Consider the following 12,995-nt stretch of genomic DNA (forward strand, 5'->3'; position numbering starts at 1 on the left):
CAAGGACCCACACATTTTAGTAGGCCCCAAGGTATATTCCTTGGGCCAGGAAATCTCTCTTGATCCACAGAAGAGTCAAATCCCCCAAAAAGGAAAAAATAGATTACACCTTTCATAAGGAACATACAGGATATTCTGCAGGTGGCTTTGCATGACCAACAGTTGATGCCAATATTAGCAAAGCCAGGAAGATGTATCTTCTTTGCCGTCAGTGTAAGATACAGATGCTGTATCTACTTTGCCATTAGTATAACGATTATGGGGGAACGTAGGGGTATCAGGTGAATAAGGGACAGGGCTTCTATTCCTTTAATGGTTGTGCAGAAGACGAAATCTCAGTAGGTGTTGCTTGTCATGCAAGTAATACCTGCCAGCTGGAATTCTCTCTTCTACACAATCATTAAAGAGCCAAGAGCCTGACCCTTATTTCACCTAGCAACCCTAAGCAGGGCACGGAGAACCAGAATCAGAACACTTAGGTTCGATTGCCACAGAATAAGGTAGTTAAGTAAATATGATGGATGCAGGCAACATTTTCCACCTCTCTCTATACAAATTTGGTATGTTTGGGCTTCCTGAAGAAAGCTGGGATGAAGAGATGAGACAAGTATGTCTGTAAGACTGGGACGACTAGAAACACAAGATTAAAAGCTGGAAGTAGTTAGACTATGGAGGAGGGGACCTAAAATTACATGGCACAGTTCAGACAGGAGAGAAGATACATCACAAACAGTAAATTCAAGCCCTAGGGCCCTGGTTGTGGAATGGCAGGTATTCCTTCACCCTCCCTTCTGAGTCTGCACCATTTGTCAGCATCTGTGTTTCCTTTGCTCTAAATAGAACTCTATGGAATAAGATAGAAATATTTATTTTCTCTGACCTCCAGCCATACTTTCAACAGTCCCTTCAGGAATGAGAAAAGAGACATTCCTAGTGGCTTGAAAGAATTAGTCCCCACCTGATTGACCTCAGATCAAATCTGACCTGCAACAGTCTATGAACAGAACCACAGACTAGAAAAGCAACTCTTTCCCGATGCTTATTTTTCGCTTCTACATCCATCCAGTCACCAACCTTTGCTTTCTTTCCTAGCCGATTCCATTCCTTCAAGAAGGCAAAGTGCAGAACAGGAGGAAATTGGTTAGGCAAGGAAAAGAAGGACCTTAGGTTCCAACCTTCGGCCCTTGGTTGCCCCAGTATAAACTGGGACTCCACAACATCTTTGGGAGGATTCAGTTTTTTAAAAAATTTATTTGCACATAGCTTTATTTATAAGTTAGTGTGCACGTTTATATACTTCCCAACTGCTGATATGTGTTCTATGAACATCCCATGCTTGAGAGTAGTAATGGGAAAACCTTGCCACAGTCAATAGCTATTTGCAAAGTCTTCAGCAAATGGATGGAAATTCTCTAGAACTTGGGCCATGGTTTGTTTGTTCATTTATCTATTCCATCTTCCTCAGGATTTAGCTTTATCTCCTTTGTCAGTCTCCATCTCATTTAGCATAATTATAATCAGCTCATTCATTGAAGCAATGCCCTCAGGCTTCATGATAGACAACCTCACCCTGTGCAGCCCTCTGGTTGATGATATTGTCTAGAAAGGTCCATGAAGCTCATCCAGGCTGAGCCCCATTGGTTAGTGCTGGAGGGAGCCTTTCGTTTGGCAGTTTCATGTGGAGCAGCCCCATAGTGCCTGCGTAGATGAGGACTGGGCCACATGCAGAATGGAAAGTGATGCACTCAACCCGCCACTGATGCTGAGTGAGCCTTTAATCCAATCTTGGCGTGGCCACATTGAAAAGAATGTTCTGGGAGAGCATTCCATGAAGAAGGTTCCAAGTGTGGAATTGCCATCTTGTTCTCTCCTTCATTCAACCCAACTCTGCTCCACCCAGAAAAGACAGAATCAAGAGGAGCAGCCAGGTATTTGGCCTACATATTACACTTCCATGGGACAGCTGTAGCAGGTGCCTGGCTTTTTTGGATGTTTCTTCTATCCAGTCCACATAAAAGTTGATGCAGGAGGACAGAAAGACTGTCTGGGATCCCGGAAAGGGCTCACTCACCAAACCAACCTGGCTCCAAGGCATGTCTTCTTCCTCCATGTGGCACAGCAGGGCTGCACCTTCACCTACCTAGGAGAGGAAGAAAAGAATGAGGCAAGACTATGGCTTTGGCCTATCCCTCAAAGGGTTATATGGTGGTTCACTGGAGGTTTTTTTGGAGAGGTACTCACAGCTCCAGCTGGCAGCTGGGTAGAGTTATCCTTTAACGTGCAATGCATGGCTGGGTTGACCCCAGGATGTACCTTGGCACAGTCTGATGGTAACAGCACTTTCACTTGGTATGCATTGGGGTTAGTTTGAACCTCACCTGTCAAAATATAGTAAAACCAGCAAACTATCAGGTATTTGCTTTTTCCCTTTCTTCTTACTGGCTAATATTTACAAGACATGATGGAGAGTTACGCTAGAGTAATTCATTCATTCATTTTATACCCTACCTTTCTCTCTCCATGACACCTAAGGTGGCTTATAATAATTTAATAAAAATATTATATTAGAAAAAAACCAGTTCTTTAAAAAGGACATTTAAAACAGGTTAAAATACATTTAAAGCTTAATTGAAAACATACAAGATTTAAACACAGCACACTACTTTCAAATACTGTTTTGCCTTATAATTAAAAACCAAAGGCTGGCCTAAATAGAAAAGTCTTAGTCTGCCAGAAGAAAAAGTGGAGGGAAGGTCCACCTGCGGCGCAGCCCCTGAGAAGGCTTTCTGCTGTGTATTCACCAAACATCCCAGTGATGGTGATAAGACTGAGAGAAAGTCTTCCCCTGAAGATCTTAAAACTTGGTCCAGCTCATACAGAAAGATCAGTCTTTTAGCTAATCTGGGTAATAACTGTATGCGACATATAATTTGAATATTGCTATGAGATGAAGCTTGTAGTTTGATGACAGCTGAGTGTCCCTGTCAACATGCAGTGGTTTAACACATCAGCCTTTCTCCCCAAAGAATCATGGCAGCTGTAGTTCTATAAAGGAACTTTGAGAGTGATCAGTGCCTTTGTCAAAGTACAGTGACCAATATTTTTTTTGAAGGGGACCATCACATTTAAACACAAAAGTGAGAAAAATGTGTCTTTTGGAAGATTGTCCACTAATACACAGCATTTCTCTGTATTTCACACACCAGCTGGAGCTCACACATGTTCTTATATCTGCATCTACAGTAATAAGAAAAATTGTGAGCTTTAATAACAGAAATTCTACAGTTTTATCATGGTAGCCTTCATGTCCCAAAAACAGTCCTTTAAAAAAATATAAATAGGATTTATCAGTTCTATCTCTTGTGAATCAAGTCTATATCTTGTGAAATAAAACTATGCATAAAGTAGGGAAACAATGAGTACTTGCAAAAGGAAGTGAACCCCTGGTTGCAGCAATTCAGCCAAAGGGAATAATTAGATCAGGTGCATAAGTAATTAGGTAGGTCTACATGGGTAAGTTTGGGATGCTCTACTCTACAAAGGAATCAGAAAATGTGTGAGTCTCACCTTCATCATGAGGTTAAGCAGAAACCTGTCAAGCCACAATCAAAAGATACATGAGGATCTTAAAAGCAGTTGTTGTGGCTCATCAGCCTAGAAGTGATTGCATTTCTAATGATTAGGGGCTCCATCAATCCACTGTAACTCTAACAGGAGCAGCTGTCCTGCCAAAATCTCCCCAAGAACAAATTGGTACATCATCCAAAAAGTCATAAAGAACCACAAAGTAACATCCAAGGATCTGCAGACCTTCTTCTCATCTTGGATGGTGGGAAGGTTCATGACTCAATAATCAGGGATAAAAAGAACTTAACAAGAATGGTGTCCACTGTACAATAGATATGAAGAAAGCATTGCTCTCTAAAAAGAGCACTTTTGCTTGTTTCAGGTTTGCTAAAGATTACACAAGTGACCTGCGCAACTTCTAGAACAACATTCTAGGGACAAAGAACTTTTCTCGAACTCAAAGTCAGAACTTCATGACATCAGTGTGAAAAATTATGTTTAGTGAAATAGTCAGAAGCAGCTCATTTCAGCCATTAAGTATGGTGGAGGGATAGCATGGTTTGAACCTGCTTCAGGACCCCTGGATGGCTTGAAAAAACTATGAATTCTGCAATGTTTCAAAACATTATACCAGCTATCCATCCAAAAGCAAAAGCTGAACCTAAAATGGATCATGCAACATGGCAATGATCCTAAACATACAAACAGGATCTACTGAAGATGCTATGGAAGGGCTACACATTTTAGAATGACTTAGTCAAAATCCAGTCCTAAACCCAACTGCAATGTTATGGCAAACTCTTAAGCAAGCTGTTAATGTGAAGAAACCCTCAAATAAGACTGACTTGAAGCAGTTCTGCAAAGAGGAATGAGCCAAAGGCCTGATACAGACAGGCCAAAACAAAGCTGCTTCAAGTCACTTTGCAAGTATGCTGTTTCAATGATGCATGCATCCTAAGAGTTTGAAAGCTGCACTCCAGTCCTTAGGACTGGAGCATGGCTTTGGTGCTGCTTCCAGACTCTTAGGATGCATGCATCATTGAAACAGAATACCTCCAAAGTGACCCGAAGCAGCTTTATTTTGGCCTGTCTGTACAGGCCCAAAGTTACTTCGGGTCAATGTGAGTGACTGACCAAGAGTGCTAGAAAGTGCTCTTGAAGTCATTATTGAGGGGGTGCCATGAGGCACTGAATCTAAAGGTTCACATGCGTTTTTTACGCAAGGATAATGATTGTTCATGGAATCATAGAATCATAGATCACCTGCAGACAAATGTTGCAAACAAGTGTATGTCCTTTCCTTTAAGATTAGAATAAGATCTAACAACATTTTAGGCTGGAAATATGTAACAAACCTTTTCTCACCACTGTACACAGAAAATACAAATAATAGCCAGATCATCTGCCTGTTTGTACGGAATAAGCTTCAACTTGATGCAGTGCGTTCAAAAAAATATTTAAAGTCTACGAAGGAATATCTGCTTAATATGAACTGGTCTTGGAACATGCAGTCCAGCTCAACAGGACACTTTCTCCCTCCTCCCCACTCCTCTGCAGCCAGTCACCTGTCACATACCAGGTTGTAGCATCTGCAGACCCATCACTTTGCAGCTATCCCAGGATACTGTCGGGGAGAAGGTCATACGAGTGACGTGCGTGCCAAAGGTGATGGGGTTTTGAAGAAGCAGCAGAGCCACACTGGAGTTACCAGAGGGGCCGTATTGAGAGATCTTCTCATACGGGTAAATCTCAGCCACACGGATCCCCTTGACATGGCCCCTGGGGTGTGTCAACCCCACAAAAACAGCTGTGCCTTGTGGGTCCCTGTGTACATTAAAGAAGAAGCTGAAATAACTTAGTTCGAGATCAGAGGTGAAACATCAGGCACAGGGAAGAGGTATTTTCTTGCTCTAAAGAGCCCTCACAATGTGGGAAAGTGAAAGCTGTCGGGGGGGGGGAGGCTTATAGAAACTGACATAAGTTTATTCAGTGTAACAACTCCTTTATTCTTTCTACCTATTTACATCTGGGTGGGAAACTGCTCTGTGTGCAGGAGAGTGATATTCTACCCCTGAGATCCTCTGAAGGCCATTTGTACTGCCAAAAAGTGCCAAACAGCAGGAACACGTGTCTGGCAAGTTATATGTCTGTGTTGTTTTTTTTTTTTAACCAATTATTTTCTTAATATTAAATAGTGTGAGGGCTCACTGCAACCTATTTAAAAGGTGACTCTTGGAAGCTTTCAGGGAAGGGAGATGTACAGGTTGCTCACCTGTAACTGTGTTTTCTCGAGTGGGTCATCTGCGAATTCACACAAATGGGTTTATTCTGCGCCTGCGCAGGCAATCCTGGAAACTTCTAGAATCTCTAGGCAGAAGTAATGTATCTTTCTGCAACTTTTGGTGGTAGCCCCGCCCACCCGTATATAAGGCCCCTGGTGGCCCGCCTCTTCTCAGTTCCGAATGAGCCGCTAATCAGCGCGGCAACAAGCGTTGTTCAATGAGCAGACTGAGGGGATGGGATGGGCGGGTTTGTGTGAATTCGCAGATGACCACTCGAAGAAACACAGTTACAGGTGAGCAACCTGTTCTTCTTCTTCGTGGTCTCTGCGAATCACACAAATGGGTTTTAGACTAGCCAGCTATAGTCAGTGGAGGAGGGAGTGTCAAAACCAATAATGACATAATCAATAAAGTATGTAAACCAACAACTGTGTTATTTATTAACAGTGTAACAGGTCTATTAAATGGCAGAAAGTAACACTGCCCTCCCAAGGCTGCATTGTGCCTGGCCCTCGCGTCCAGCCTGTATGTTTAATGAATGTCAAAGGCTGGGACCAGACAGCTGCCTTGCATACATCCTCAAGGGGTATCCCTGTCAAGAAGGCTGAGGATGCAGCTACTTCCCTAGTTGCATGGGCTCTAACCCGACCTGGTAGAGGCTTTCCAGCCAGTTCGTAGCAGAGGTGGATGGTACTGGCCACCCACTTGGAGAACCTCTGCGTGACACCGGCAGCCCCTTCTTGGCTTCGAGTATGTAGCACACAAAAAGTCTCGCCGAACGCCTGGGAGCAGATGTCCTGTCCACATAGACACCAGCACCCTGCGGACATCCAGGGCATGGAGCTGACGCTCAGAGTCTGTGGTCGGATTAGGAGCCAGAGTCGGCAAAACATGTCCTGGTTGATGTGGAAGGCAGAACCCACCTTTGGCAAGAAAGTGATGTCTGTACGGAGCACCACCTTGTCCTTGTGGAACGGAGAAAGGGTTGGTCCCTCTCCGGCACACAATTCACCCAGCTCGGCGGGGCTGACGTTATAGCTACCAGGAAGGCCGTCTTCCAAGTCAGGAGTCTCAGGTCCGTGGTAGCTAAAGGCTCCAAAGGGCTTAGATACCAAATGTGCCAAGACGGTATCTAGACTCCACTGAGGTGTGGGTCTAGAATCGGTGGGTGTGCAAATTATTGAATCCTTTTAGGAACCTCTTTATGAGGATCCCCAAAGAGAGAAGGCTTGTCCTGAAATAGTGTAGTGAGATGAAATGGCGATAGGTAGCCATTTGATAGAACTCAAGGAGAGACCTGCATCCGCTAAGGTCATGAGAAAGTCCAGGACTACAGGGTGGAACACGGGATGGTGGAATATCCTTGCTTGTAGAAAGGTTAGGAACCTATCCCATTTGTAGGCATAGGACCTCCTGTGGATTGTCTCTGTGCTGCCTTGATGATGTTCTGTACTCCGATGGAGTGTTCTCAGGATGAATCCTCCATGCTACCAATGGGAGGGATTGCATTCGGGATGGTGCATCTGTCCGTTGTGGAGCGAGAGCAGGTCGGGCCGCGTGCTCGAGCGAGATGGTCCGCGCTCGTTTTAGGAGCGGGCGAACCATGGCGTTGGGCCACCACGGGTTACCCGGATTGTGTCCGTTGTGGTCGGCCAACATTTTGAGAAGACCCTTGTATCAAAGGGAATGGAGGGAAGGCGTTAGAGGAGGCCTTGGGTCCATTTGAACTGGAAGGCCGTCCCCTTCCGATGTTGGGTCTCTGTACCTGTACAGAATTTGCGGTCTGAGCTTTCAGCCGGGAGGCAAACAGGTCGAGGGGGGGGTTCCCCAAGATGACGAGTTGGGAGACTACTTCTGGATGCAGCCTCCACTCGTGGCAAGTGGAGGTGACCTGCTGAGACAGTCCGCCAGGTTGTTCTGTTCGCCGGGCAGGTGAATGCATTGTAGCAGGATCTTGGTGTTGTATGCACCATTCCCAAATGCGGATGGTGATCAATGCAGAGTCCTCGACTTCGTACCACCCTGTTTGTTGAGGTTATACATGACGTGGTGGTGTCGGTGAGGGAGGGAGCACCACTTGTCCGCGAGGACCGTTGAAAGGCTCTGAGTGCTTTCTCCACGGGCGCATCTCCAAAACGTTGTGTGGAGGTAGCTTCTGCCGTGACCATCTGTCCTTTATTGTTAAGGTTCAGCGTGTGGCGCCCCATCCTTGCCGGAAGCCTCCGTAGTCAGGGAGAGGTCCGGCTGAGGGGGTAGAATGGCATCCCCACACAGACGTTGTCGGATTGGAGCCACCATCGTAAGGACTCTGTACCGTCCTCGGGATGGTGAGCAACTTGTTGGCCGCGTCTCGAACGGGGTCGAACACGGAGAGGAACCACGATTGAATGGGCCTGAGGCGCCGTCTGGCCCACGCATGCGAAAGTGGTGGAGGCCAGGTGCCCCATGGCGACCTGAACTGCACGGGCCTGAAGGCGTCTTTGGCAGGGCAGGGCTGTAGAGATGCACTAGGGCTTGGAACCTTGTCCTGGAAGGTATGCCCTCATTGTTACAGAGTCCAGTGTTGATCCTATGAAGTCTATTGCTTGGTAGGAGTCAGGTTGGACTTGTCGAAGTTGACCTCGAGGCCTAGGTTTTGTAGCAGGGATAGGCAATTCAGCTGCTTGATTAGGGCGTCCTTTGAGGATGCTGCCAAGAGCCAGTCGTCCAGGTACGGGAGACTGTGATTCCCTTCGACGTAGGTAGGCCACCACGGGTGCCATGCACTTGGTGAAGACCCTTGGAGCTGTAGAAAGGCCAACAGGGAAGGACCTTGTATCGGTACGCCTGGTGCCCGCGCGAAGGCGGGAAACGGCGGTGTCCTCCAGGATCGACTATGTGAATATGCGTCTTTCAAGTCTGAGTTACGAACCGAGTCTTTCTGTGGAGTGGTAAGATGAAGCAAGAGTTACCCCTCCTGAACTTTTTGTAAACAATAAAGTATTAAGGGCTCGGAATCCATTATGGGTCTGAGGCCGGAGTCTCTTTTCGGTACCGTGAGTACCTGGAAAAAAAGCACCACTTGAACTCAGAGGGGGAGACGGGTTCAATGGCGCCTTTGTCTAAGAGGGTGCGCACTTCTTCGAGAAGGGTGTCCGAGGGGACGGTTGAAATAAAAGCTCCGGTTGCGGACGCTCAGAGAACTCTAGGGCATAACCCTACGGACGATATTAAGTGCCCAAGTGTCTGTAGTGATGGCGGCCCAGGTGGTAAAGAAGGGGCTCAGCTATTGGAAGTGACGAGGTGCGCAGAAAAACACTCAGAACCTCTTTTTGCCCCGGCCACTCCTTCTTCCTATATCCTGTTGGTATCTGGGTGTGGAAGATTGGCGCCTGTCCGGTGGTGGAGCAGGCGACTGGGAGGAAACGGCCTTGGGGGTTGCTGTCCTGGTGGTAAGGACGGTCCTGGGGCTGGAAGCGGTCTGGCCTCCTGGTGCCAGGGCGCTGGCCAGGGTTACCTCTGGCGAGGAGATTTGGATGGTACGTGAGGACATACCGTGCTTCCTAGCCACGGTCTTCATGCAGTATCTGAAGCTAAGTTTTCTCGTCCGTGTCCTTATGAAGAGGCCCGAGTTGTCAAAAGGGCATATCTTCAATAGCCGCCTTTGCCTGAGGGGTAAGATCTGATGACCGGACCAAGCATAGCGGCGGAGGGCAATGGAGCCAGAGAGGATCTTGGATGCACAATCAGTGGGTGTCTGGCGGGATGATCTGTGTCCAGCCATAATGGTGGATCTCATTCCTGAGAGCCGCCATCATATGCCTCCTGTCGTCGGGTAAGTCCGCAATGGTGGGATCCATCTTCTCCACCAGAACTGGACGTAGGCCTCCATGCAAGCTGCATAGTTTGCTATCTTGCAGGTCTAGGGCAGCCGAAGTCGAGAATTTCTTACCAAGGCGTCCAGCTTCTTACTGTCCTTGTCTATGGCGAGGACGAGGCTTTGGAGGCGAAGGTAAAACTGGGCCCCTTCAAACAATAGCTGAATTCAGCTTCGGTGGTTCGACAGCCAGGACGGGGCGGATGGAGTGACTCGATATAGGTTCTCGATCCTGCGGAAGTGGACGGTATGGTGGCTGGGCGTCCCAAGAGCGCTTGGCGATCTTCTCCAGGGAAGGGAGATAGGCCAGGGTGGTGAGAGCCGGGGCAGAGCCGTGGACTCCTCTCTACCGGGATGGGCGACTCCTCTGGATGGGCGACTTCAGCTTGAGGGCGTCAGCCATCCGTATGACCCTGTCAGAAAAGGCCCTGACGTCATCGTAGGCGAAGGGACAGAGGCCCTGAGACACAAACGGGGCATACCTCATCCGAAACGGGGATGCAGAACGAGGAGAGCCCGAGCCCGATCTTGAGGTGGATGGACTCCGCCGTCTGAGGAGAGGATCGATGTCCCGAAAGTCGTCCCGGTCGTCCCGGCGGGAAGTGTCATCATCCGGACGACGGCCTTGAAGATGAGCATAGAGGTCCCGCGGAGGCGGGACGGGTCACCGGGATGAGATACTGTCCGTGCGTTGATCGTGGACGAGATCCGGGAACGCCTGGAGAGGTCTCGGTCTGACCTGCAGGGGGACGATGATGGCAGCCAGAGCTTCGTCGGCTTCTGTACCAAGCGTGGCCCGGTTCCCGTGAGGCAGAGCGTGGTCGCCTTGTTGGCGAAGGCGAGGGTGATCTTGACCTCGGCCTCTGAGGGGAGAATGGAGCATAAGAGTCCTGCAGCTCTCCCATAGATTCAGAGTCCACTGCACAATGTAGGCTGTCTGCTGGTACAGAGAGGTGGCTGGTGAGGAGGACTCTGGGCTCGAGCGGCACCGTACGGGAGAGGGCCGGTAGACGGAGTCAGGGTCTTCTCCGGCTCAGGAACGGGCATATGGACGGTTACTGGCTCGACTCAGGCGGAGGCACTGGACCGTACTCGGGGGGCCGTTTGCGGCGGGTCTTAGCAGCGGCGAGGACGAGCGAGCCCCTTCTTGTCCCGGTCGGAGCGTTTTCTCCCCTTTCTTTTTGGGGGCTTTGAGGCCTCCACTTCCCCAGGGCTCCAGAGCCGCCAGCTGCTGAGAACCCTCTCATAGAGGGCGGCCTTGAGAGTTCCGGTCCCTATTCTTTAGGGTCTTGAGTGGACATGGCCTTGCAGTGGGGACAACTGCCCTGAACGTGTGCCTCCCTGAGCAGAGGACACACTTGTCGTGGCCATCGGCCCTGGGGAATTAACCCCGCACTTAATACATTGCTTGAAGGAGGCCATGTAAGAAGAGTCTGTTACCAGTCCGAAGTCAAGCCGAAGTCAAAGAAAGTTTCAAGCCAAGGGAAAGTCCGGAGATTACGGTCAGTGAAAGTCCGAAGGTCAAATAGCCAGAGATTCCAATAACAAAGAGCAAGCAAATGCTAGCGAAGTTCCTCGAGCTGCTTAGCGGGCGGAATGAAGGAACTGAAGGGAGCGGCCCACCGGGCCTTATATATGGGTGGGTGGAGCTACGCCAAAAGTTGCAGAAAGATATATTACTTTCTGCCTAGAGATCTAGAAGTTTCCGGAGATTGCTGCGCAGGCGCAGAATAAACCCATTTGTGTGATTCACAGAGACCACGAAGAAGAAACATCCTTTCCTTTTCTCCAGAAAAACGAGCATCCAGAGAGTCCAGTGGGGTCAAGAGCCATAAAACAACCTTCAGGACTACATATGGCCCCGAGCCACACTCTGCCTACCTCTAGTTTATTATAGTCATAAACTATTATAAACTGAAGCTCAGTGTGCATTAAAACTGAACAAAAACAAAAGGGACTAGAACATCCAATGTAAGAAGAGACAGACCATCAGGATGTTTAAAAGTTTTTATATCTCAAAATTACCCAATGTGTTTTGGGCAAATATATATAGGCGCGACATGATTTCTGGCTTTCTTCCGGAAAAGAATTTTAAAATTTACCTTCAGGGATTTAAATTAGCTTTTGCCTGGCAACATTTTTCTTCCTGAAGGCACTGAATTATTCTGAGAAATAAATCTTCTTTATGCTTCTTGACTATGACACTTTTTACTACAAACTAATGTGCTTAACTATAAAAGGCTCATCTTAATTGGCTTCTCTTGAATTCATTATGGCACCTGAGGTCACCTGTGGTGGCTGACCATGGACTAGGCCAGACAAGCTTACAGTTATCTCTCTTACTTGCCTATTCTCTGGATGACTGACCCCTGCATCTGAGTGGGCAGGATAGGTCTACCCTTCGTATTCACCCTGCAATGAGTTTACACCCTCCCTCCATGTGCTAACAGGATGAAGGGAACAAACTGGGCTCTAAAAGGGCTCCAAGGACAAAGGGCATAAACGGGAAGGGATCTGAGTAAGAAATGTAATTGCTGTGCTGGGCCAAACTACTTTGTTCAACATAACAGTGGTCTGAGGGAGAAATACTAGGCTTTCCCTGCCCCCTCTAGATATCTCTCAACCAGGTCAGGGATCAGGTGCCTTCTTACAGTTCTCTCGCACACGTGCTGTATCAGCACCCAATAGTGACTCAGGATTGAGCCCCCGCAGCTCTGATTCTCACAGTTGGCAATGAGGACTTGCCAAGGTAGGATGCCTGTGGTGAGATCCATTTAACTAGTGCTGCGGGGAGAGAGGCTGGTTGAGTGTTTGTTGGATATGAAAGAATCCAGAGTACTCAGTGAAATCAATGTGTACAGAATGCTATTTCTATTAGATACTCTAGTCTTCTGGGAGGCATTGCACAGTATTTCCAGTAACCTAGAACAACAGGGATAAAGAAAAAAAATAGCAGACCTCAAAATGTAGCTTTTCGGTCTATACTCTCATGTTGGCTGAAGGATTGTCGAAAAGGTTAGTCTGAATAAAGCGACTTGTCTAAAAATTTAAAGATAAGAGTCATGGCTCTGAATTAGACTGTGAGAATCAGCTGTTACTCACTCTCTGGTTCCCTAGCGCCGAAGGTTCCTTGCAGAGATCTCAAGTGTTTCCCAAGGGACTGAAAGGTTGTACCGATGCCCTTTAGCTTTTGTGATTCTCTCCAACCAGGGCAAATAGTGAGGCAGGCTACTGAAGACATAAGGGCCGGAACAGGCTTCATCAAGCTGCTTAAGACTCCCAGCTGAAGC

At 47.8% G+C, this 12,995-nt stretch overlaps 1 protein-coding gene across 1 annotated transcript; it reads right to left on the bottom strand.

Annotated features, from left to right (window-relative positions):
* Positions 1-1,248: 1,248 nt before the first annotated feature.
* Positions 1,249-8,296, bottom strand: LOC121920501. The gene is made up of 6 exons (XM_042447640.1): positions 8,164-8,296; positions 7,615-7,871; positions 7,303-7,520; positions 5,144-5,391; positions 2,242-2,378; positions 1,249-2,140 (listed from the first exon to the last, which is right to left on the bottom strand). The coding sequence occupies exons 1-6, from the start codon at positions 8,294-8,296 to the stop codon at positions 1,877-1,879; spliced, it is 1,257 nt and encodes a 418-aa protein (XP_042303574.1). The 3' UTR covers positions 1,249-1,876.
* Positions 8,297-12,995: the final 4,699 nt, after the last annotated feature.

This window comes from Sceloporus undulatus, chromosome 2, assembly GCF_019175285.1.
Source record: "Sceloporus undulatus isolate JIND9_A2432 ecotype Alabama chromosome 2, SceUnd_v1.1, whole genome shotgun sequence".
Lineage (NCBI taxonomy): Eukaryota > Metazoa > Chordata > Lepidosauria > Squamata > Phrynosomatidae > Sceloporus > Sceloporus undulatus.